Raw genomic sequence first — 26051 nt, forward strand, 5'->3', positions numbered from 1 at the left:
TTTAGCGGAGTTCTTTAACCTTTATCAGCCAAAACAGTTTTATCTTTAGAGTTAGGGAGATAAAATTTGTAGGTTTCACTCAGAGGCAATGCTTTTTCACAGTCTGAAAACTGTAGGCTCCTAAAGAGGCCTAATGTGTAATGATTCCACTGGAAATCAGTCTGTAAACATAATTATAGTATCAGTTAACGTAATGGTTCATTTTTGTCTTTTTTCAATTCTTACCAAAAAAAAAAAATTCTAATTGCATGTACTGGCACTGTCATCAGAGTGAAGAATAAATTAATAGTGGGGTCTGTCCTTCCCTTGCCCTTTAGGGTTTTGTCTTTCTGACTCTTAAGACTCACAGTCTTTTAAATGTTACCTTTGGGAAAAGTTGGCCTCTTCTGTACCCAGAAGGCTTGGCTCTTTCTATTAAGAGCCTCTCTTTTTTTTCTCCTCAGAAAGGTGCTTTTTGCTGATGGAAACCTGGTTTTTGTTCTTGATGCCTTATGGCATGATTTCTGACTCTGGAAATGATCTTCCTCTCTTCTTATAACAAAACATGGGGCTGCTAGTATGCTTTCTTTCTGAAAGTCAAAGGGTCATGGTGGTCCCTGGAGGAAAGCCCAGGCTCTGGCTGTTTGGAGAGTGATGCTGAAGCCGGATCTAGTGACAGTGCTCAGTTCTCCCTGGGAGAAATCTCCAGGTGAGGGAAGACCAGACCTGACTCATTAGGACTGCCCAACGAGCATTCATGAAAGTCCTAGGCAATGTTCAATCTTAAAAATAGATCAATCAAAGAATCACCTGCATCTTCCTTCTACTCTTTACTAGCTGTTTAATATTAGGTAAGGTTTTTAATATCTCCAAACTCAGTTTTCCCATCCAGAAAGTGAAGTGATAGAGCGGTACCTAACTCATGTGGTTTTGTGTTTGTAAAGCACCTAACACAGGGCTTGGCACATTGAGTGTTAAGAAGTATAAAAAGTTTAAATAAAGAGAGAAAACAGCAGTGCACACAAGCTATTACCAGCTAGTAAGAAAAACTTTACACTCAGAGAAAAGAGTGTGTTTGGACAATAACAATGAATACTAATCTAGTGAGTTTCCAGGCACTACTACTAATCTACTGTGTTCCAGGCACTGTATTAGTTTTATGTACATCAGTTCTTACTGAATCTTCACAAAAGTCGTAAAAGTATTTACTACATTTTGGAGTTGAGGCAAACTAAGCCTTAAGAAACTAAGCCCAAGGTCACAAATGACAGAGCCATGATTATAACCAGGGCTGTGAGTTTCCACGCCTGTGCTTTAACCACATTGTATACTGATGAGGGAATGAAACTCAACGTGAAAGGATGCTAGACTATGGAGAAGTAAAAAGGAAAGGGTGTTTCGAGTGTGAAATCAGCTTAGGCAAAGCACAAAAAAGGTTTTGGGGGTGGTGTCACATTTAGGGACAGGTCTGTGATTGAACCACTTTGGCTGGAGCAGATGTTTTTGAAGTGAACCAGAGACACCTCAGGGTGGCGGATGAGTGTGTGTGTCTTTACTTGATCCAGTGACAGTAGAAAGCACTGAAAGGTTTTTGAGCAGGGAGGAGACCTGATCCAAGTGATACTTTAGAAACAACAGTCTGGCAGTAGTGTGCAGATTGGATAGGGGGGAAAAAATTTGAAACTGCATTTTTTTAATTAATTAATTAATTTATTTATATTTATTTTTGGCTGTGTTGGGTCTTCGTTTCTGTGCGAGGGCTTTCTCCAGTTGCAGCGAGCGGGAGCCACTCTTCATCGCGGTGCACGGGCCTCTCACCGTCGTGGCCTCTCCCATTGCAGAGCACAGGCTCCAGACGCGCAGGCTCAGTAATTGTGGCTCACGGGCCCAGCTGCTCCGCAGCATGTGGGATCTTCCCAGACCAGGGCTCGAACCCGTGTCCCCTGCCTTGGCAGGCAGATTCTTAACCACTGTGCCACCAGGGAAGCCCGAAACTGCATTTTAATGGAAGAAAATAGCAGGACTTGGTGACTGACTGGAAAGGAAGGTCAGAAAGGTCAATGCCCAAAGAAACAAAGCCCTTGGGCAATTTTGGCACCAAAATAATTTTGTAAAGTCGGAAACCTTGAGAATAGGCTATAAATGATTCAGTGACTCCATAAACTTCCTGTACCCTCCCCAAATGCAGGCTCCTCCAGGCACCGGTCCTTTCTGGTGGTCTCATCCCCTTGCCTTATACTCCACCCAGGCCTCCCCAACACCACCCTGTCAGAAAACCCTTTTCCATTCTAAAACCAGCCTCCTCCCTCCAGGAGCTCTTCCTGGAGCCCTCCCTCCCGCCTGCTTGCCTCTCTGAAACCTTGTCCTCCCCCAGGGAGGCACCTCCCTTGGAAACCCTGGGGAGACACGGCTCTTTCTCCCTCACCTTCTCTGAGGGCCAGGCTCAGGGGGCCAGTCTGACAGGTGAAAACTTGCATTTCCCCCATGTTTTGCCTAGTGTTCTTTTGAGCCATTTTGTCTTTTTCTTACGTAAGTGCTCCTTGTATAGTAAAGACCTTGTCCCTTTGCTTGTCATATTATATTTTTCTAGTTTTTCATTTGACTTAACTTTGTTTATGATGATTTTGAGGTAGCAGGTGTTCTATGGTTTGACTTTCTGAGATACTTTTTAAATTAAATTAACTCAAGTAATAAACAAATATATTCTTCTTGTAAAAACTTAAAACAGTTTGAATAAACTAGTCTGTTTTGATCTCTGTCCCCAACCCTAGTACTCTCCCTCTCTGGCTGAAACCACTCGAGTCTTGAACTATTTTTTATCAAATTATACACTCTTTACTCTTTTTATGATTTTTTTCTTTTGCATGTCTGTTTAGAGGGCTTTTTCATCCTTAGGTCACATAAATATTCACCTATATTTTCTTTATATCTAATTCTTGAGGCCAATTGTAGTGTATTATAGTAAAGAATGTGAGATAATTAGCCATTTTTCTTCAGTGATTTGGAATATAGCGTATAGTATAGAAGTTTTAATATACGCTGGGGTCACGGCTATGTTTTCTAGTATATCGGTCTGCCTATTTTTATGCTAGTTCCAAACTAATTATTGTAGCTTGAAGTATTCGTTAGTGTACTTCCCACTACTACTACCACCTACATGTTCTGCATGTTTTTTCGTCCTTGAGGTTTTTGAGGGGCCTCCGTGTTGCATCCTCCTTTGCCATACTGTTACCAACTCTTTTCCCCTCCTCTCGAAAATAAAATTCTTTTTTTCTCTTAAATTTTTTTATAAGGTACCATTACTTTTCTAGTTACCTGGGTCCAAAACCACCACCAGCTGTTTAACTCAGCAGCTGGTTAACTGGTTAACTCTTCTGCATCTTTCCCCCACCCCAAAACCTATAATTCTCAGCATGAGAGATAAACCACAGTCAAAGGAGGACAAGAAATCTCCTCCTTGTGACCCTTTCTACAGTTTCTCTTTAACTTCACTTGGAAATAAGGCCTCTGTTTGCCTTATTTCCCTATTGAAATCTTTGTTATGTTACTGAATATCATTTACTCTGTTACCAGTAAGGAAAAAAACTAAGTGATAAAGTTTAAACATAAGTAAAGTAGAACAACAATGGGATATTGAAGGCCATAAAGAAAAGCACAGCCTTTGAGTCTTAAATGCTGTCTTAGAAACTAGTAGTGTGGATGTACATATGGGTGTCTGTCTATTTTTTTATTTTTAAACTTCGTTTTGAAATAATTTTAGCTCACAAGAAGTTGTGAAAATCGATCAGTGAGTTTCCTTGTACCCTTCACCCAGTGACCCTCAATGATAACAGCTTACATAGCCACAGTATATTATCAAAACCAGGAAATGGACATTGGTACAGTACCATCAGCTCTTGTTTTCCCTGGGTAACATACGTTCTAGGATTACCCTGAGAGTCCATTTGGTGAATAACCGTGCAAGACAGTTGTGGAACCAGCTGCTTTTCAGCTATCGTATTTACAGTCAGACTCAGCAATGTGTATTAAAAGAAGTGAGAAGTGGAGCAAAGAAACATAGAGGGTAACAAGGAAGCTAGTGGACCTCCTTGTTAAAGCCAGCTCTACAGAATTTCCTTATTTTCCTTCCTCTGACAGACATTTCCATGTTCCCCAAGTGGCCAACCAAAAGCTTCATGGAATAGCAGATTGCTTGTCCTGTTTGGTATGTTCTGTCCCCAGTTTTACCCTGTTTCCAGGGGAGGAGCCAGGAGTCAAGTTAGGCAGGGGAGGGAATCCATAACCTCTGCTGTTGTTTCAAGTCAAAAGCAAACCCTGTAGCCCTCCCCTGTGGCTTCTGACTGAGACAAAGGAAAATAATGTGACAGCAGCAAATTGACAGCAGCCTCCTCTGCCAGCAAATACTAATATAGCAGAGAATTTCAGGTTCTCTTGGTTGAATAAAGTTAGTGCTGCCCTGGAAGTTGTTTCCCATATAGATAATTTGGTCTTGGCCCTTGCTTGAGGTCATATTGAAAGTGTATGCTAATTATACGGTGTCATTGATGTGACAGTAATGCATTCCAGGTTCTTTGGCTTAAAAAAAGGAAAAAAATGTAACTTTATGAAGACATCAAAGGAATTCTTTTTTTAAGAGAGAGGTCTTGTGTGGTAGGGAAAGATATATTACAGTGGTGTGACAAATTAAGTTCTGGCTTTTAGGTGGTTCAGATCTGAAACATGATTGTATCTAAGTAGGGTATAATCTTCAGAAGTTGTTATCTAATATGACTGACATTCTTTCCTATCACAGTGAAGACTTACCATGGATGTGCCCTGCCTGAAGAAATCACAGTAAACAGAAATTCACTTATAACTCTCAAATTAGGGCTTTAAACATTAATATTACAGAAAATTTACTCCATTTATAAGGTAACTTATTTGGTACCTTTAAAACAGTAAATTCCTGCAGAGCGTTTTAAACCATTTAATTTTTTTTAATTTTTAAAGAAACCCTTCGTTTTCACACAACTGTTTTAAATTGCTAACATTAAATTCAGCTGTATAAAAAAGCAGGCTCACTCTCTCTCTCTCTCTCTCTCTCTGTTTTTCTTTCTCTTTTTCTCTCCCCCTCTCCCCCCTCCCCTTCCCTCTTTCTCTCTCTCTCTCTCTCTCTCTCCCCCTCTCCCTCTCTCCCTCCCTCCCTCCCCTCTCTCCCCTCTCTCGCCTCTCTCTCCTCTCTCTCCTCTCCTCTCTCTCTCTCCCCCCCCCGCCGCTCCCTCCTCTCTCTCCTCTCTCTCCTCTCCTCTCTCTCTCTCTCTCTCTCTCTCTCACTCTCACCCACCCTCTCTCCCTCTCTCCCCGTCCCTCTCCACCTCTCCTCTCTCTCTCTCCCTCTCTCTTCTCTCTCTCTCTCCTCTCCTCTCTCTCCTCTCTCTCCTCTCTCCCTCTTCTCTCTCTCTCTCTTCTCTCTCCCTTTCAATCTCTCTCTCCTCTTATATTAAGGAATCTCACAGGATCTTAGATGTGGTACCTTTTTCTAGTTAAGTGTGTGCATTCAAATGATCAGCAAGCAGATATTTATCTTTACAAATTATCCAATCTCTAAAACTAGTATGAAAATATAAAGGAGACTGTGCTATTTATTTCTAATAATAATTGCCCATTTAAAAATGATTCCTTATTGTAAAGCAATTATACTCCAATAAAGATGTTAAAAAAAAAATGTTTCCTTTGTACTCCGTCACATTTCAAGCTAATAGAGCTAATGGTCTTTGTTTTCTCTGGCATAGTTTAGGAATGTGCCCCTGTTTTGACTTTGGTAGCATCTTTAAGAGATTACATTTTCCAAAGTTTATAATTCTAAACTGTTACTAAAATGGCAGGAAAAGATTATTTCTAGAATTTGATTATTTTTTTAGGAAGACTGAAAACGGTAACCAAGTTCTAAGTAAATAAGAACAGTACAGTAGGGACTCTCCTGGCCGTCCAGTGGTTAAAACTCCGCACTTCCACTGCAGGGAGTGGTAACTAAGATCCCGCATGCCACAAGGCACGGCAAAAACAAACAAACAAAAAAACCCCAACTGTACAGTAACTCTAAGATACCTGTTAATAAGTGCCATGAAAAAGAGATAAGTTGTACTTTACAAAGTAGAATAAAAATAAAATGCTAATTAAGAAATAGGTCCCTTTTTTGCCTTAATTCAAACATAATCCTAAAATAAAAATCCTTCCTAAGAAAATGTACCCTATAAAAAACTAATATTGACTACCCTTATGTAGAGTACCCTAGACCTAATAATTTATAAGCGATTTCTTCATTGTTCATCCTTCTTAGCCCTATTACGCCCCCCTCCAAAATAAAATTTTTGCTAATTACTTTTGGCACACTGGAAAGGTACTGACTGATGTGACACAAAAGCCAGGAACTCACAGCCAAAGATTTCCCTGTTTCTGCTATAAACTCAATGAGTGGGAACACCTCTGCCCTCAAGAAACCCATAATCAAATTAGGGAAACAGTAACTAGTACACAAAACACCTGCTAAAAGCCTATGAGAGTTCAGAATAAAGGGAAGTGTAATGGGGAGCAAGTACTAGAAAATCAGACAGAGGAAGACAAAAATAGGCATTGAGGAGGGCCGTTTGGCAAGTAGAAGCTCATTTTTAAATCTTGATTCGTTCAGAGATGGCTGGTTATAGTGTCTGTTTTAGCCAGGAGGTACAAACATGTGGCCTGGTAATTCTGCCCCTCTGTTTAAAGAAGGCACACACCCCTGCCTTTAGTGAAGTGAAACTAGTGACACCAGAGTTGACATGGCAGAAGCTGCTGCAAAGATTAATCTGATCTAATTCAACAGATCCTACTGGAATTCTCTCCTTCTGCAGAAGTTACTATATATTAGAGTAGGGAGGAACCCAGGCTCAAGTCATCACTAAAGAGAAAAACTTCCAAAGAAAGAAAGAAATTCAAGTGACCTAGGGCATGAAAAATTAGGCCTGTCCTTTGGTTAATAATTAGGAAGTGATTTTTACCAAAGTTATTTGTGCTTTTACTTTTAAGTAATATACAGATTAAAATTTTTTCAAACAGTATAAAAGGTTATATAGTGAAAACTAAAACTTTTTTGCAGTTTAAAAGCTGGACTGTTTTTTTTTTAAATCAAGTGGAGGAATAAATTATATATGAAATAGGGAGCCTCTACAGGCTTTAAGTGGGAGGAATAAAGCAATGACAGTGGGAAGTGAGGATTTCTGGCAGTTTGCAGGTTTGGTCAGAGAAGGAAGAAACTTCCTATAAAGACTTCTGGATTTTTCATCATATTAGACTTTTCCCACTCCTAGATTATAAAAAAGATTCCCACATTTCCCTTTGTATTTTTTCCCTTCCTTCCTCCCTTTATTCCTTCCTTCCTTCCTTCCTTCCTTTTTAAAATTTGATCTATCTGAAATACATTTTAATGGAAGGAGTGAGGTAGAGATTTAATTTTTCTGTATGGCCACCCTTTTGTCCTAACACTATTTATTCAGTAGTCCATCTTTTTTGCCGCTGATTTTAAATGTCTCTATTAATATATACTAAATTCCATATGATTTTTTCTATTCTCTTCCATTGTTCAATTTTCTGTTCTCTTCCATTGACCTGCCTGGTCACATTCAGCTCTACATACTATTTTAATTACTATAGCTTTATAAGTTTTAATATCTGGAAGAATGTATTTCTTGTTACCTTTTTCTTGTTACTCTTCAGGATTTTCCTGATGATTCTCATATTGTCCATATGAATTTTAAATTCAGTTTACCTGGTTTTTTAAAAATCCTATGGTTACACTTATTTGGATTGCATTAAATTTACAGCTTAATCTTTATGACATTAATTTTTCCATCCAAAATTAAGGTCTTTCCATTTATTTAATATTTCTTTTGTGTCCCTCAGTTGCATTTAGAGGTTTTTTTTTTTTTCTTGCAGAGCTTACAACTTTCTTGATATGTTTCTTCCTAAGTATTTAACTTTTTTGTTGCTTTTGCTTGTGAGATTTTTCACTCCATTATATTTTCTGCTTTTTGTTAATATAGTATTAATTTTGGGCCAAGCATCCTTATTTGTTTATTATTTACAGTAGGTTTTCTTTTGATTCTTTTGGGTTTTCCAGATATATAGTCATATCACTTGCAAATAATGATAATTTTATTTTCTCTTTTCCAATTTTTATATTTCATATTCTCATCTCTTATAATTGTGTTGTCTAGTACCTCCAGAATAAAGTAAATAATAGTGGTGCTAGAAGGTATCTCTGTCCTACTTCTGACTTTAAAGGGAATGCTTCTAGTGTTTCCCCATGGCTTACTTTATACATAGCATCTTTATTTCTCCTTACTCAACACTTCTTGACCCATTCTCTTCCTTAAATACAAAATATTTCTTTTCATCCATTGTTAAAAATGTATATTCCTCTTCCATAGCCTAATAGTCTCCCTCAACTCTGCATCATCCAAAGACTGCAAACTCAGGATATAGGAGAATGAGCAAACTAAGGGAGACCTGAACTACTAATGGTTGAAAGAATTAAAAGCTATATTTTACCTGTGAATCACTTCATGAGCAGTCAGCTTCACCTAGAATAGGAGCCAATGACTGAAACCAGAATTGCCATTGGCTTGAGCAGTTTGGTGTTTCTAGAAGTGCTGAAGACTTAAGAGTTTTTCTGGGTCTTTTTACAAATAAGTTGTTTTTCATTTCATTAAGAAAAAAACATGGTAATTTTAAAAGTTGTAATAGAAACAAGGGTGAATTTTAATCTTTGGAGGAAAGGGTAAGAAGGAGCACGAAGACTAAGACAGTTGTTTTATCGTTGCTTTATTCCCTTTCATGGGGAGGCAGCGGGAATAGTGGAAGAAGCTTAAGCTTCAGAGTCTGACCATCATTCCAAATCCTGGGCTGCTGCCTCTCAACTGTGTGACTTTGGTTAGGGTACTGAACAGCTCTGCTTTGTTGCCTTTCTCTTAGTCCCATCACACGATGAGAAGCTGCCATTTTTTGGAACAAGTTTTGCTGTACAACATTTACGGCATTATATGAAAAGGACAAAGGGTGTTTCCTTCTCTCGATGGAAGTAAAGACTGGTCACACTTGATGTATTTTAGAGAGATTTTCTTGGGGTGATATGGGTGCCTTTGCTCTGCAATTGGTACATCTGGGGCAATTATAGCCAGCTTCTGCCAATGATAATTATTGTGTCTTTGTTACTCCCATTTCCCTCTGTCATGGTTGCCTCCACAGGGGTCCTCTAAGCTAAAGAAAGGTTTCTTCCCACCTCCTTTTATCAGCTTGTCTGGTGTGGCCTTGTGGTGATCATAACACTTGATTAGGTCTCCAAAAGGCAACTCAACTCTCTTGATCTTTCTGGTTCCTCTCCTGAGAGACTTCAAACAAGTGCCCAAGCTGACCAGAGAGCATAGAGGTGCATGGGGCATAGTATACTCACTGTGCCTAGATGAGAATGGGGTACAGGAAGGGATAGGAAGGGCTGTGAAGCAGAAAGGGAGACTAGAGACATGTTTGTGCCACAATGTAAAGAATTTTAAATGCCAAGCTAAGAAGTTAGGAAGTTTTCTCTGAAGTGAAAGTCTTTTGAAGGTTTATGAAGAGGAAGTAATGATATGATCCAGCTTGTACTTTAGGAATGTAACTCTAGTCACAGTGTATTAGATTGTAAAGGCTAGACAAGTGGTACTTCAATTTTATTGCACATAGAATTGCTTATTTATTTATTTATTTTTGGCTGCATTGAGTCTTCCTTGCTGCATGCAGGCTTTCTCTAGTTGTGGCGAGCAGGGGCTACTCTTAGTTGTGGTGCGCAGGCTTCTCATTGAAGTGGCTTGTCTTTGTTGGGGAACACAGTCTCTAGGCGCCCAGGCTTCAGTAGTTGTAGCACGTGGGCTCAGTAGTTGTGGCTCGTGGGCTCTAGAGCGCAGGCTCAGCAGTTGTGGTGAACGGGCTTAGTTGCTCTGCGGCATGTGGGATCTTCCTGGACCAGGGCTCGAACCTGTGTCCCCCTGCACTGGCAGGCGGATTCTTAACTTGTGTGCCACCAGGGAAGTCCAGAATTGCTTTTTAAAATGAGCATCCCCTGGGACTTACCTGGTGGTGCAGTAGTTAAGAATCCACCTGCCAGTGCAGGGCACACGGGTTTGAGCCCTGCTCCGGGAAGATCCCACATGCTGCGGAGCAACTAAGCCCGTGCACCACAACTACTGAGCCTGCGTTCTAGAGCCCGTGAGCCACAACTCCTGAGCCCGCATGCCACAACTACTGAAGCCTGCGCACCTAGAGCCCTGCTCCGCAACAAGAGAAGCCACCGCAATGAGAAGCCCACACACTGCAACAAAGAGTAGCCCCTGCTCGCCGCAACTAAAGAAAGCTCGCGCACAACAACAAAGACCCAACACAGCCAAATAAATAAATAAAATAAATAAATATTTTTTTAAAGTGTAAAATGAGCATCCCCAGACCTCACCTGAAAAGATTCTGATTAAATAGGTCTGAGATAAGGCCTTGGAAACAGCTTTTTTAACAAGATCATCAAACCACACTTGAAGAAACAATGGACTAGAGATTGAAGGAGAAAAATTAGTTGGGAGGCTATCGTACCAACAATATAAAGGAGAAAAAAATACTTTGAGAGAACTAGCTTTAACAACAAGCGCCAATAGAAGAAAAAATCATTTTCTAGTGATTTTTCTCAAATAAAAAAAAAATCTACCTAACTCTTAGTTAATACATATCAGTGTAAAATGTGAGTGAAGTAGAAAACCAGAAGGAATTAAAGTTAGGTTTTATTTGAAATTCTAAAACTAAGGGAGCCATCCCTGCCTTTATTTTTTCCAGGTTAAGCTACTCAAACCCCTAAATACAATTTCTGCTTTCTGTATATCTAATATTTAGTATATATGTATTTACAAGTATAAAGTAGAATTAGGTCTTACCTGTTCTCTTAAACAGATGAAGATGGGAAAAGAAATGCTGATTAATATATGAGCAACAAAAAGCACTGCAACAGATTTTCTAGGAATTATAAGGTTTTGAGTGAGTAAAACCAAAGTCAAACATTAACTAATACAACTAACTTCTAATTTTTCCCTTATTGAATATTATACAGCATTTAAGATAATATGCTTTTATTAGAGAATTTGAAATAGCTCAGAAGAACTTACTTCCTTTTTTTTTTTTTGCTTTTTCCAATCCTGAATAATTATGATATAATAATGTCCTACATTTGTATCATGTTTAACACTTTATAAACCATTTTTGTAGGCATTTCATATAATCCTGCAATAACCTTAAGGCTTTGGTATTATTGGTAGTTGACAAACTAAAACTCAGGCAGGATAAATGACTTATCTAAGATCACACAGCTATTATGTGGTAGAAATTGAACCCTAATCCAGGTGTTCTGCTCCAAACCAATTTTGTTTTCCTCTGTCAGCTTTTCCTTGTGACTATATACTAATATATACTGTGGTCTCTATCTTATCCCCACAATCCAAATGAATCCCTGAGACTTATAGGTGAACATCTTAAATAAATATGTTTAAACAGATCACTTAGTGTTGAAACATTTTCATGTTGTAGATAAAAATTTAGGTATCAGAGCACAGTCATTTGATAATAAAACCAACTGGACTGATATAAATAAATAATTGGATTTAAAAATAAATGGGAGAAAAGACCAATCTCCACTGCATAATTCCAAATAATTTATATAGTTATTCTTACCATAGGGAGGTAGAGTGTAACTCCCACCCCTTAATTTAGGCTGTGTACAGCAACTACCTTCTAAGAGTAAAATATGGAAAGAAGGGCAAAAGACTGTTTCCAGTGGAGAAGACTGACAAGCACTACCTCAGCCAAGCGATTGAGGTCAACATCAACACTGATAAGTCATGTTGATAGTATGTACCCTTGACACGATGTGATGAAAATGGCACTTTACATCAGTGATCTTCCTCCCCAAAACCCACAATCATGAGAAAAAACATCAGACAAACCCCAATTGATAGACACTCAGGAAATACCTGACAAGTGCTCCTCAACAAGGTCATCAAAAACAAGGAAAGTCTGAGAAATTCTCACAGCCAAGAAGAGCTTCAGGAGACATGACAACTAAATGTAATGTGGGATCCTAGGACAGAAAAAGGACATTACATTAAAACCAAGGAAATCTGAACAAACTGTAGACTTTAATTAAATGATAATGTATCAGTGTCGGTTCATTTGTTGTGACAAACGTAAATGTTTATGATAAGGGAAACTGGTGTGGGCTATATGAGAACTCTACTATTTTACAGCTTTTCTGTAAATCTAAAACTATCCTAAAATTAAAAGTTTATTTAGGGACTTCCCTGGTGGCGCAGTGGTTAAGAATCTGCCTGCCAATGCAGGGGACATTGGTTCAATCCCTGGTCCGGGAACATCCCACATGACACGGAGCAACTAAGCCCGTACGCCACAACTACTGAGCCTGGGCTCTAGAGCCTGCGAGCCACAACTACTGAGCCCGCGTGCCTAGAGCCCGTGCTCTGCAACAAGAGAAGCCACCTCAGTGAGAAGCCCGCGCACCGCAACGAAGAGTAGCCCCTGCTCTCCACAACTAGAGAAAGCCCACGTGCAGCAACAGACCCAATGCAGCCATAAATAAATAAATAAAGTTTATTTTTTTAAAAAAGACTAAAATAGAATAACACTTGGTCAGCCAATTCCCTTCTTGGTGAATTGCTATGAATCGAAATGTTATATATCTTCCATCCTTAGATTGGTGTCAGGATTGGAGTTAATATCATTAGAGAATTATCTCAGTATCATTGCAAATTATCCAGCTTGAGTATGAATTATCTTGAAGGAAATGAGTAAAGTTCTTTGGTTTTAAGTAAAGAAAACCCACAAAATTATCAGAATAATGCCCAAATATAAGGTGACCCTGAGTATAAGACAATTTCTTATCTTTCCAATGAAAAAATATTTTTACATACATATTTAAGATCATAATTTTAATAAAATAATATATGAATTTAGAAATATTATTTCCCTCCACTTGTCCCTTTTTATGAAACAATGTTGCCTAAAATTTTTTACATGCAACTTTGATGTCAATATTTGGCACCTAGTAGGTTGTCAGTAAGCATTTATTGAATGAATGATAGTTTGAGATCATTGAGATATATGGAGAGCCCTGGATCACTCTGTGAGGATCCATTGAAGGTTTTTGACCAGGAAGCTAATACACAAAGGTGGAGTGGTATTTAGCCTTTTCTCAGGGGAAGTGGAGATATCACAAATCTTCTGCTTAAGGGAGGCCAAGGTGTGGCCAGGTGTTGGCCTAGGGGCACAGACGGAGCCCTGACTTAGGAGTCAGGCAGATTTGGATTTAGAAACTGCTGGAAGCTGAGTGGTCCCAAGAGTCTCTCTGAGGAGGTGCCACTGAAGCCAGGACCTGAGGGTGTAAAGAGTAAGGGCAGAAACTCTCGGACGGGCATCACGCAGGCAGAAGAGACTCTACTGTCTCGGAGACAGAGGAAGGAGCCCACTGTGACCAGAGGATAGTGACTGGGGACCTTGGAAACCACGGAAAGGACTCAATTTTTTTTTTAACTGGAAGGGAAAAAATGGGATTGACATCTAATTTGCAGTCCTAAGAAACCACTTCCTTCTGTGAGGAGAATGGGTTGGAGGAGGAGTCAAGAATGGAAGCAAGGAGGCCAGATTGGAGATGATAATTAATAATAATAATAATAATAGCTAACACACTGCTTCCTAAATGCCCAGGGACTGTTCTAAGCACTTTACATGAACCAACTCATTTAACTGTGCTTCCCAGTTAGCACCCTCTTTCATTCTCAAAAGTACCACAGATTTTTTTGAAGTATAGTTGCTGTACAATATTATATAAGTTACAGGCGTACAATAAATATAGTGATACACAATTTTTAAAGGTTATACTCCATTTATAGTTATTATAAAATATTGGCTATATTCACCATGTTGTTCAGTATATCCTTGTAGCTTATTTTATACCTAATAGCTTGTACCTCTTACCTCCCCTACCCCTGTATTGCCCCTTCCTATTCCCTCTCCCCACTGGTAACCACAGTTTGTATGATAAACTCCAGGAAACTATGAATCAGCCAATTAACGTTTTCAGAGGGGCTTGATAGTTGGAGTGCTCAGTCTCCTCTACCCATCATTTTCAAACCATTCTATGAAAGCCACTAACCAAGACAACTCTACAGTACAATATGAAAGTAGGAAAAACTGTGGAATCTCATCTCTAAACTTCCTGAGGCCCCCCTTCCTTTTTGTTCCCTTCTGTCTTAACCCTGTCTCTTGGTTCTGAGTTTATGTGGGCATTTCTATTTGTCTCTTTTTCTCAGTGTCTTTTTTTTTTTTTCCTTTAACTCTCTCCCTTGAGTCTCTTTCCCTGTTTGTATGTGTTCTGTTTCTATCCTCTTTACCCTCTTTGCCTTCCCCATTCCCCCTCTCTATTCTCTTCCCTTCCCCTAATCTCACTCATTCTTTCTTCCTCCCTCAACTGGCCGGTGAGGTACTGGCATGTACAGTGAATCTGTTCGGCTTAATATATAAAAATTGATATTGACTATTTCCATTTACAACTAATTAAGGCTCCCAAGGGCCAGTGTACTCCTTCCAAAATGCTTCTATAGATGATTGTTACAAAGTATTTTAAATCTTTTTATCCCAGTTCCTGCATACACATCTCTCGAGGAAATTTACCTAGTACCCCACTCATCTAACTGGTTTCTTCCAATCCCCACACCTTCCCTTCCCACTCCACCACCACCTGCCGACTGCCTTCTCTACCTCAGGTCTGTCCCCAGCTCCTGCGCTGGACTGCACCTAAATCATACCAGACCACATGTTGAGCCAAGTGTCTCTCATTCTTCCATAATGTTTGTCTCAGTTTCTTTCCTTTGTTACCTTTCTAAGGCTTGATACTTTACAAACTATTGCTTTTGCTCTGAAGCTTATTTTTAAGCTGCTCTTACTTTTAGGTATGAGTGCTTCTTTTGCCTGCCTACTTCCGAATAGCAGCTACCAGGGACAGCTCTCTTCCAAGCAGAGGCTCCCTTAGTAACGAGCATTCCTTTGTGCTCATCCTGCATATAAATCACCAGGGAGCTTTTAAATGAGAAAAGACCTGGCTGACCCAGAAGGTGGTATTTATAAATAGTCCTCCAGCCCCCCCTCCTTAAAGCTTGTCCACCTAATCCTCTCCTCTCTCAAGACTGGAAGTGACTTGACCTTTGAGTCTTAAAACTCAGGCTCTTTTTCTTTTAAAACTCTGGTTGGCAAAAAGCTGTTAAAAATGTTCTCAGCAGGATGATGATCAGTCCTCAGAGCTTGCCTTTCATTTCCAACATTTTTAGCCAAATATGCTTCCTCTTCTGTGGACCAATTTTTCACATTGTTATTATTTTAAGACACTTACCTCAGTAATTTTTATTTCTTTTTACTGATAGGCTATCATGGATTTGTATTTTTATGATGTAGAAAGCTGTTCCCAAATGACTGCATCTCTATCATGAACTAAGAGCCTTCCTTTTCACTCCTAAAATCACAGAACTTGGAGGGGTTCTAAGTAGCCTCCATCCCAGCATCACTGGATAGAGCTCTGTTGTATTTCCCTAATGTTGTTTTATTTACTGAAGCTGAAATCTCATAGGTTTTTGTTAGGATTATGAAATGAAGCACATGATGTAGACACTAATAGATAGTGTCTACTTACCTAGTACCCCACTCATCTAACTGGTTTCTTCCAATCCTCACACCTTCCCTTCTCACTCCACCACCACCTGCCGACTGCCTTCTCTACCTCAGGTCTGTCCCCAGCTCCTGCACTGGACTGCACCTAAATCATACCAGACCACGTGTCTGATTAGGGTACATGCAGGAGCTGCCTAATTGTTGAATTGGCCAAAGATTTTTTTTTTTTACTATATTTCCCAAAAAGATAATTAAGTCCTTAATCTGATTATTTATAAAGAGAAGAGATGCTTATATTAGACAAAACATGTGTTTTTAGCAGCCTCTCTCCCTTGTTATAAAATATAGGAAACTTAAATTCACTATCCACTATCAGAGAGAATACTCTAATTTGAGGCTGTTTTCTTTTCATCCCCTAACAGATTGAAGAGTAAGTCCTGGTCCCAGGCTTTTCTTTGCTGACCTGGGCCATGGGTAGTAATGCTTTTTGTAGAAGCTACTAGGTCTGATCCATCTGTTGCTTTGTGGGGAGGACCCCTTCCCCAAGGCTTTTCTTTTTTTTTTTTTTTTAATTTTATTTATTTATTTATTTATTTTTGGCTGTGTTGGGTCTTCGTTTCTGTGCGAGGGCTTTCTCTAGTTGTGGCAAGTGGGGGCCACTCTTCATCGCAGTTCGCGGGCCTCTCACTATCGCGGCCTCTCTTGTTGCGGAGCACGGGCTCCAGACGCGCAGGCTCAGTAATTGTGGCTCACGGGCCTAGTTGCTCTGCGGCATGTGGGATCTTCCCAGACCAGGGCTTGAACCTGTGTCCCCTGCCTTGGCAGGCAGATTCTTAACCACTGCGCCACCAGGGAAGCCCCCAAGGCTTTTCTTGCAGTAGTTTTGCTGGAATGTCCTACTTGCATGTGAGCCTGGAACTTTAGAAGTAATTTTAGTTCTGTTATTTAATTTAAGAAAGTTTGGTGTCCAGTGTGGCTGTATTTGTACATAAGAGACTATCTGTAGAAAAAGAATAAAAAACGTGTACACAGCAGGTTGAATAAGTACTGTGTCTTCTGAAAACCTTGGGCTTAAATGTCTAAGGCAGTTCTGTTTAGATCAGCACTCAGCGTGGACTTGCTAGAGCAGTAGTAGCTGTTGTTTTATTTCTCCAGTTGGGGAAGCTTTCTCTTAATATATGGAGACTCTAGAATGGGTAAGAATATGTGTAGTAATTAGAATTGTAAGAGATGGCCTAAGCAAGTATGGATACTTTTGACTTGCTTTTGGATTCAGTTGTTAAAAAAAAGTGGAGTGTAGAAATATGAAACAGAGGAGAGAAAACCACGTAGGTACAGCAGAGCAGCAGTATTCAGCAATACAATGAGCATACAAGGAGAGTTTGTTAGGATTACACACACGGAGAGGAGAGTAGCACAACCAACACAACTTCAAAGCAATGGTGGGTTCATGTCGGGGGACAGTGCACAAACAGACCAAGGGCATAGGAAGCTTAGGGTACCCGTCACATTCAAGGCACACTACTGGATAACCCTTGGTTCCCTTTTGTGACTTTTTTTATATAGCAACAAAACTTAGAAAGAATCTCTCCAGAGGGTTAAATGTAGTACCATTATGTACGTAATGGTGCTAATCAACTGTGTTGTTCAGGGTTCCTCACTGCAAGCTACCAAACAATGGGAAAGACCCTCAAAGGCTCTCTGGTGCTTTCAGAACTGACTGCAGTTGGAGGAACAGGGGGAACACTGCAGAAAAGGTGGGGTTGGCACTACCTGCTGCCCCACCCTGAAGAAATGCTGACTTTTCCTCAAATCCTTGTGTGACTACAGCTTCAGGGCCCCAGGTGTCCAAGCCTAGCTCACGTGCTTGCCCCCAGCTGCACCATGACCAGGAGAGAAGGATCTGGATCTTCTAGTTGCTGTAGTGCAAAGCAGTCACTGCCTCCCATGGGGGAAAGGAGGCTGCAGGGTGCTGGTTGGGAAGGTTTGGTTGCTAGACAGCAAAAAAAAAAAAAAAAAAAAAAAAGGCATGTAAACTGTATCTATCTGAAGCTCAGTGTCTTTATAAATATTAACCATCTTTCTCAGGCTCAGCCAGCATGCATGGAGAATATTAATTTCATTTTCCTTTAATGATTTGTTCATTGTTTTTAAAAACAAAAACAAAAAAACTTGGGACTATCTTTTTAAATTTAGTCTTTATCAAAGTTGTGTGTGTACATCAGTTAGAGTCATAGTTCTACCCAGTGTCTAATGAAGAACAGCATTCCATGTGCTCCCATTCCTATTTTCTACTCCCCAGAGAAAACTATTTTCAATTCTTTCTAGCTGATTTATTTGGTATGTATCTTGATATTTCTAAATAGCACACTGTGGTTATGTCTTAATGTTTCCGTTTTGGGCATTATTTATCAACTTCCCATGATGGAAATGAGTTTTGTTCTTTCTCCACACTTTACGCTTAATCACACATACACTCTCTTCTCCTTCCCCATCCTCCCAGGGTAATTGTATTGGACCCATAGCCTGTCTTTTTATTATCACTACATCACGATACACTGTTTGCAGTGAAGCCATGTAGTGTACCGTGACTACTACTTTCTCCCAGTACCACCTTTGATTTTTCCCTGATGTTAATAATTGTCTTGGTTTTTTAATTCATTTGCTTCAATTTTCTATACTTCTCACTAACGTGACCTCCAAATCTCCCCTAACTGAATAAGTCCTCTTTCCATATAAACACATTAGATATTCTATGAATTTCGTCTTTATTTTTAATTTCATCTTCTTTTAATTTTTTTTTTTGTTTGTTTTTGGCTGCATTGGGTTTTCGTTGCTGCGCGCGGGCTTTTTCTAGTTGCGGTGAGTGGGGGCTACTCTTCGTTGCAGTGCGCGGGCTTCTCATTGCAGTGGCTTCTCTTGTTGCAGACTACGGGCTCTAGGCATGCGGGCTTCAGTAGTTGCAGCAACGCGGGCTCAGTAGTTGTGGCTTGCGGGCTCTAGAGTGCAGGCTCAGTAGTTGTGGCGCACGGGCTTAGTTGCTTCGTGGCATGTGGATCTTCCCAGACCAGGGATCAAACCCCTGTCCCCTGCATTGGCAGGCAGATTCTTAACCACTGTGCCACCAGGGAAGTCCAAATTTCATCTTCTTAAAAGGAAATCTCTTCCTAAGTGTTCTGACTTGCTCCTGTCTGGACCCTGGACCAGTCACCCTCCAGGCCTGCTAAGGAGCTATTGTCTTGGGGTCTCCTTCAACATCACTCTAAGGACCCCTTTACCTGTCTCTTGTTTTAGATCCCTTGCTTCCTCGATTCAGTGTCATCCTCTTCCTTGGTCTTCCCTGTCACTTTGAAGGAGCATGTTACCGTTCGTTTCTTGAGAAAGTAAAGGTTTTTTTAGTTTTAGGAATAATTTCCTTGAGAATTTTAAAGGCACTGCTCCATTTTTTTCTGTCCTCCAGAGTCCCTGTTGAAAAGTCTCATTCATTCTGATTTTGACCCTTTGCGTAACAACTTATTTTCCCTCTGGAAGCTTCTCTTTAACCTTGATGTTCTGCAAGTTCACAATGATGTGACTTGGGCCCTTGCTGGACTTTTTCTTGAATTCGTTTGTCTGATGACTTCCTCTCCTTGGTGTTTTCTGTTCTTTCTCAAATTCCTGCTAGTTAGATGTTGGACCTCTTGTACTGATGTCCAGTTTTTGCATCTTTACTCTCCTGTTTTCTATCCTTGTAGTCTTTTTCTTTTTCTTTCTGAAATAATCTCTCAACTTTGCCTTCCAACCCTTGCGTGGAGTTGTTTGGTTCTGCTATCAAAATGTATATTTTCCTAGAGTTTTTTTTGTCCTCTGAACATACTTTTTTTATTTAACTGGTATTGTTGATGCATTTATTGTATGATGAGCAATACAGAAACAAGAAAATATAAATATGTAAGTTAGAAGGCATTTTCTGACTGAAAGAGATTATCAGTTGACCAGTCTCAAAAGTTTTAACCTTGAGCCAAAGAAAAATCACCTAAAATACACAAAATTCAATGGTATACAATTTTTAGTACAGTATATATAAGGATTATGTTTTTTTAAGATTTATTTATTTTTTATTTATTTTATTTTTGGCTGTTTCGGGTCTTAGTTGTGGCACATGGGATCTTCGTTGAGGCATGCGTGATCTTTTGTTGAGGTGCACGGGCTTCTCTCTAGTTGTGGTGCATGGGCTCCAGGGCACATGGGCTCTGTAGTTGTGGTGTGTGGGTTCCAGGGCACATGGGCTCTGTAGTTTGTGGCACTCAGGCTCTGTAGTTTGTGGCACTCGGGCTCTCTAGTTGAGGTGCATGAGCTCAGTAGTTGTGGCACACGGGCTTAGTTGCCCCGCAGCATGTGGGATGTTAGTTCCCTGACCAGGGATCGAACCCATGTCCCCTGCATTGTAAGGTGGATTCTTTACCACTGGACCAGCAGGGAAGTCCCTGTAAGGATTATGTTTTGCTGGTTGTTTTTGTGTTTGTTTTTAATGCTCATTTTTAAAAGTTTGTATCTTCCTCTGTAGCCTTTTTTTCCTCTAAGTTGCTTTTTTTTCCTCTTTGTTTTGGTCTGTCTTTCATAGTAAATGCTTTCTTGAGTTTCTAGTGATCCTTGGTTATCTTCTCATATTTAAGAGCAGGCCACTAAAAAGCTACGTGAGAGGTCTGGACTTGTGAGTCAAGCTTATGGACTGTGATCTTCGCTGTAGGGCAATCTGCCTGAGTCATTTACTGGAATTTCTCTCATATCTGTTTCTTTAGGTCTTTTATCTTGGCTGGTCATATTCTGTTGGAAAATTTTAAATTTTGCACTGTTCATTTTCTACCTCTTTCTTGCAATTTCTAGATGTGTACAGTCTCTGAGTTCTCATGTTGTAGACAAAAATATCTCCCCTGGGTCTCTGCTTTTTCCTTTAAATGCCTTTTGTACTCTCCTACACATTCTTCTTTTTTTTTTTTTTTAATTTATTTATTTGGCTGAGCTGGGTCTTAGTTGCGGCATGCAGGATCTTCATTGCCGCATGCGGGATCTTTAGTTGCGGCATGCAGGCTCTTAGTTGCAGCATGCGGGATCTAGTTCCCTGACCAGAGATCAAACCCAGGCCCCCTGCATTGGGAACATGAAGTCTTAACCACTGAACCACCAGGGAAATCCCTCTCCTACACATTCTTATTTGCTTTCTTGGCACTTAGCAGTTAGGTCAACTTGCTAAAAAATAAACAAGAGTTGATAGGAGCAAATCTGAAACACCTAGAGTACAAAGTAGGAGTCACTTCAGTGCCTTGTTTTTCCTTAATATATTGATCAGAAATTGGATGAACCTTCGGGATGCTGAGACAGGGAAGATACTCTGGCAAGGAACAGAAGACCTGTCAGTCCCTGGAGTGGAGCATGAAGGTACTTTCCACCCTTTGTCTGCACAGGGCTGATGACGCAGAGCAGGCCTAGGCATCAGGGAACTGAGTTAATGGAGACCCACCAGGGGACGGGCCTCTGCAGGCATAGCACGTCAGTCCACGTGGTGCTGAGATGTCTAGTTTCTTTCTTATGTTTCTTTCTCCTACTTCCCAAAACCCACTTCGTGCTGAAATTTTAGCATTAGAACATACCCAAAGATACAAAGTAAGATCTCAACTTTTTTCTGAAAGAGAATTTGTGTTTTTATCTCCTTGAAATAAAAGAAAAACCAAGGGAACAGAATAGAAAGAAGGTTCCCATTCAGCCCCTTTCCTGATAAGAGGATCTGGGTAAGGCCTTTAGATGCACTAAATCTGTTGTTCCTTGAAGATCTTTCAGTCAAATGCACTGGACCAGTTTGGGACCTCTGCCTTTAATTAAAGTGTAATTCTGTTACCAAGGCATTTTATGAAATTTAACATAGATAATATACGCTCTAAATCATCTCTAAGAAGCTCCCAGAAATGCTTTCAATATTTCTTTTTGTTTACCAGCCCGTGTTCCCAAGAAAATCCTCAAGTGCAAGGCAGTGTCTCGAGAATTGAACTTCTCTTCAGCAGAGCAAATGGAAAAATTCCGCCTGGAACAAAAAGTTTACTTCAAAGGGCAGTGCCTAGAAGGTATTCTGCTGCCAACATGCCTGAAATCTGGGCTTAGGGACAAAATCTGGACAGGGACAGAAGTCAAGACCCAGTGAACTAAAGCACTGCTTTGATAACTTTTATTTTGCAACTCAGTTTGTGATAGGGTTCCTACACCCTGGCAGATTGGGGAGCCCTGGCGAAAAGAAGCAAAAACAAAGCTGGCAACTACAGGGGCTCTGAGCCCAACAGAAGGGTTACTGACCCTGGAGGGCCTGAGGTTGGTGCCTGCTTTGTCACTGGCGTGGTATTATAACATGGTCACAAGGAAGCTGCTGGTTAGGGCCTGGTACAGTGCTCTCCATACAGTCTTGTACAGATTTGACTGGCAAGGCCACTCTGCATTGAGTTTTTACCATGAAGTCTAAGAGTGTACATATGTGTCTTAGAGCTGAAATTCCAAGTGAAAAGGCCTATTCTGTACTTCCGTTTATATAATTTACATCCAGCCTACTTCTAAGAAAATATTGCTGGTCCTAGTCCTTTAGATCCCAGAGCATAGGGAGCAGGCCTCTAGTGTGGTTCAGGGGACAGCCTGAAGGGGGCTTCCATGTCCTTTCTTGTGCCTCTGGCCTGGGAAGTTTCTGATGGCTTCTGTGGTGGGTCTTGGGGTAGGAAGAGACTTGCTGTAAAGGATGGGGACATGGAGCCCTGAGACTCTGCCCAGGGCGCCAGCTCACCTGCTTTTCCTTCTTCCTTCAGAATGGTTCTTCGAGTTTGGCTTTGTGATCCCTAACTCCACAAACACCTGGCAGTCCCTGATAGAGGCAGCGCCCGAGTCCCAGATGATGCCAGCCAGCGTGCTAACGTGAGTGAGCAGGCCGCAGGAACTGTGGAGGTGTCTAGAAGCAGGAATTCCAGGCACATGGGACTCGTGGTCCCGTTCAACAGGCAGGCAATCTAGGTTGAGAAGAAGGGTAAAAGAGTATCCAGGGATATCCGAAGTTACAGCTTACTGACTTTTGTCATGTGAAAAAGACAGTGTGATAGAATGAAAAGAATTAAAAACTTCAGATTAAACCTTTAGACTAAATTCCTGATTAACCCTGACTAGCTGTGTAATCTTGGACAATGTACTTTACCTCTCTGGGCCTTATTCTCCTCCTCTCTAAATGTAGAATTAATAATTCTCTCTCACAGAGGTATAGTGAGGATAAAATGAGATGATATGGAAGGAAACTGGCATATAATATATATTAAGTCTATGCTAATTTGCTCCCTTTCCTTACTATCAAACTTCTGGTACTCTGTACTTTGTTTGAATGGCCTTCAGTGGAATCTGGCAAAGTCCTAATTCTGTTTTAGAGGATAATGTTTTGTTATAGTTTTTCAGAGACTAGCTTACAATTTTAATAGATATGCTTCCTGCTCAAAGAATAATTAGTTTGTCCTTTGTCCCCAAAAGTCAGTCAATAACTGCCTACCTACCATTTTTCTCTTGGGAAAAGATTTTAGTCTTTTAGAAGTTTTAGCAGTATTGCCTAGTAACAAATTATTCACACAGATAATTGTGCAATATTGGATCATCTCTTTAAACAGGTCCTTTATGAAAGCCACATTGAATTTGTAAATAGAGGATATTTATGTTATAAGTCTTGAATAGATTTTTAACTTGTTTAATAGTAGGTATTTTTATATTCCATCAACCAGGCAGATCTTGAGTTCCTTATTTACCTATTTTATAATTAATTACTAGCAAGAAGGTATCTGCTGGATATTAATTACCCTGGGAAAGTACAGTGTCATATGTAGAAGGGCATTTTTTAGATTTTGTTAACCATTATTTGACTTATTCTTGGCCAGGCCTGATTTCTTTCAGGTATTAACACCACTAAGTCTGTGATAACATATTTAGGTTATTTAAGTTATGTCTTACTTTTTAGAACCCCAAAGTAGCACCACTGTTGCCTTTAACTCAGTACAAGAGTAGTTTGATTTGGAAACACTGAGATAACCACCAAGAAAAATGAAATTGCACACTGTATACAATACAGGTGTATTGTTTGGGGTTCTTAAGCCATAAGCCATAGAAACTGACTCTGGCTTACAGGACAGTGTTGAAAGGGTAGGGCTGAGACCTGAGAAACTCCAAAGATGCAGGTGGCAGGAACTGTGGATGGTTTCCTCAAGGAGCAGCTGTGGGAAGGATCTTGCTCAGGGGAGAGAGTCTGATTGGCCCAAATTACATCCTGTGCCCACCCCTTTGCCAGGCGAGGGCAGGGCCACTTGGTTGACCCATGGACTGGAGATAGGGTGGTTCCTCAAGAGAAGAACAGAGTGCTGTTACCCAAAGTGAGGAGAATAGATGCAGGACAGGCCAACCCACAGCTGTCCACCAGAGTAAGTTTTGTAGGAAAAGATACGTCCGCAGGTTTCCATGTGAATCAGAAAGTCGGTCATATTTATAGGCACCCCTGTGTGCAAAGCACTCTAAGGGCCTTAGGTGTACTGTGGATTAAGACATGCTCCCTCTTATGATTTCTGAACTTGAAGAAGACCTACCTAGTCACATAAGTTAAATGTCATGTTAGACATCTAACCCCATATGGACATAGATTTTAATATCCCCAAGCCAAGGTTATAGGTGAGTGCATGTCCACAGGCCCAGCAGACCCAGATTGAAACCACTTTGTGGAAATGAGATCTGTTGTCTAACATGCTCACTCTTTCGCCCTCTCTTCTTACTTATAGTGGAAATGTTATCATAGAGACAAAGTTTTTTGACGACGATCTTCTTGTAAGCACATCCAGAGTGAGACTTTTCTACGTTTGAGAGAAGAATATGTGTGCATTTCAAGAATTCATTTTTTTAGGGGGAAGGAGGAAACTGTCTACTTTTTTCATCTATACATTTGATTTTTGACACTTCCACCCGTAATTCCCTCTACGGCAAAACCCACCTGCGGCCACCAGGGGACCAGCTCTGTGTAGGTAACCTGATGGCTTTTTTCTCTCAAGCCACCATCTTCAACTGACCAGATTAAACTCCCAATCCCAGACCAGGGCAGAGGGCATGCCTCAACTCCTTGGAGTAGACACGGGGACAAACACATACCACAAGCTCTTCCCGTCACCCTCCCTGCCTCCTTCTTGGGCCCTGCAGGCAACACATCTTCCTTTGGCCCCTGGTTTTGGAAAAATTCAAGTTCCTGACCCATGTTTAGTTTTTTCCTACCATTTCTATTTCATACATTCTCATACATTTAACTTGTAAAATAGACTGTGATATTATTGTTACATAGTGAATTAAAACATATGAATTAAAATATTCCTATGTCTTTAGCATGGCATTGCTCTCATCTCTCCTTTTTTTGGAATGTGAACCTGGCTCCATGATGGGAAGAAAGACATTTAACAGACCAGACCGTAGGATCACAGCTATATTTTACTCCAGAGATCGACTGATAGATCTTGTGGTTCCTGAGTGCTTCAGTTGCTGCTTTCCAAGAAGGTACAACATACCTGAACAAGACCCATGGCCTTGACATTTGTCTTTTAGATGTGATGTTTCGTGGTTCTCTTCCACAACATACATGCACCCTCTGCTTGTTTGTACTGTTTTTAACTTTTTCCCTTCTTTTATAATGTGCATTTGTTCAAGAGATTTCCAGAAAGGTTAGAAGTTCTAAGTTGGTAGAGTAAGGACTCTTATTCCTAAATGAGAAACTAGAAGTTTCAAAATGAAGAAAAGATCTCCCTAAACTCAACTAGAGAACAATGGGAAGGCATCCAGGATGGGGTGGGATGCTGAGAGGCCTTAAAACCAGTGGTCAGAGGAAGCCCATGTGGCAGAGAAGTAGTTATATCTGCAGTGCTTCCAAGTCTGACAATAGAGAGAAAACTAAAAAGGGCTCTCTTTCAGGAACTTAACCTCTGAGCTACCGGTAGCCTTCACTGTCCTTTATAAAATACCAACAATTAAAAGTTTTCTGGTTCCTCCGGTAGTAAGGTCTGAGGCCAGAGGAGGGAAAATACACCGAGAGATGGGCTCTCCTTTGTGTAGCCCCTGCTCCTAGATTCCTGCTCTCCTTCCATCTGTTACTGCAAAGGGCCTGTTTGCATATGTGGGTGGGGAGGAGAAGCAGTACATTTTTAGTATACTATCGCCATCTTTCAATGATGACTCCATTCTTCACATTAGATCTGTTATCTTCAAAAGCTAATTTTTTAATACCAAAGGTTGGATTAAAAAAA

The 26051-nt window shown here is 40.4% G+C and overlaps 1 protein-coding gene across 3 annotated transcripts in view; it reads left to right on the plus strand.

The window, feature by feature from the left end:
- Nucleotides 1–25125, plus strand: part of PDE6D (phosphodiesterase 6D) — a 49989-nt gene extending 24864 nt beyond the window's left edge. For all 3 annotated transcript variants that reach the window (XM_082395617.1, XM_082395616.1, XM_082395618.1), the window contains 4 exons: nucleotides 21068–21156; nucleotides 21711–21836; nucleotides 22560–22665; nucleotides 24549–25125. In XM_082395617.1, coding sequence (XP_082251743.1) covers nucleotides 21068–21156; nucleotides 21711–21836; nucleotides 22560–22665; nucleotides 24549–24630 — 403 coding nt within the window. In that variant the 3' untranslated portion in view covers nucleotides 24631–25125. The remainder of the gene's footprint in view (nucleotides 1–21067; nucleotides 21157–21710; nucleotides 21837–22559; nucleotides 22666–24548) is intronic.
- Nucleotides 25126–26051: the final 926 nt, after the last annotated feature.

The sequence above is a fragment of the Balaenoptera borealis genome, assembly GCF_965194805.1.
Source record: "Balaenoptera borealis genome assembly, chromosome: 6".
In the NCBI taxonomy this organism is placed as follows: Eukaryota; Metazoa; Chordata; class Mammalia; order Artiodactyla; family Balaenopteridae; genus Balaenoptera; species Balaenoptera borealis.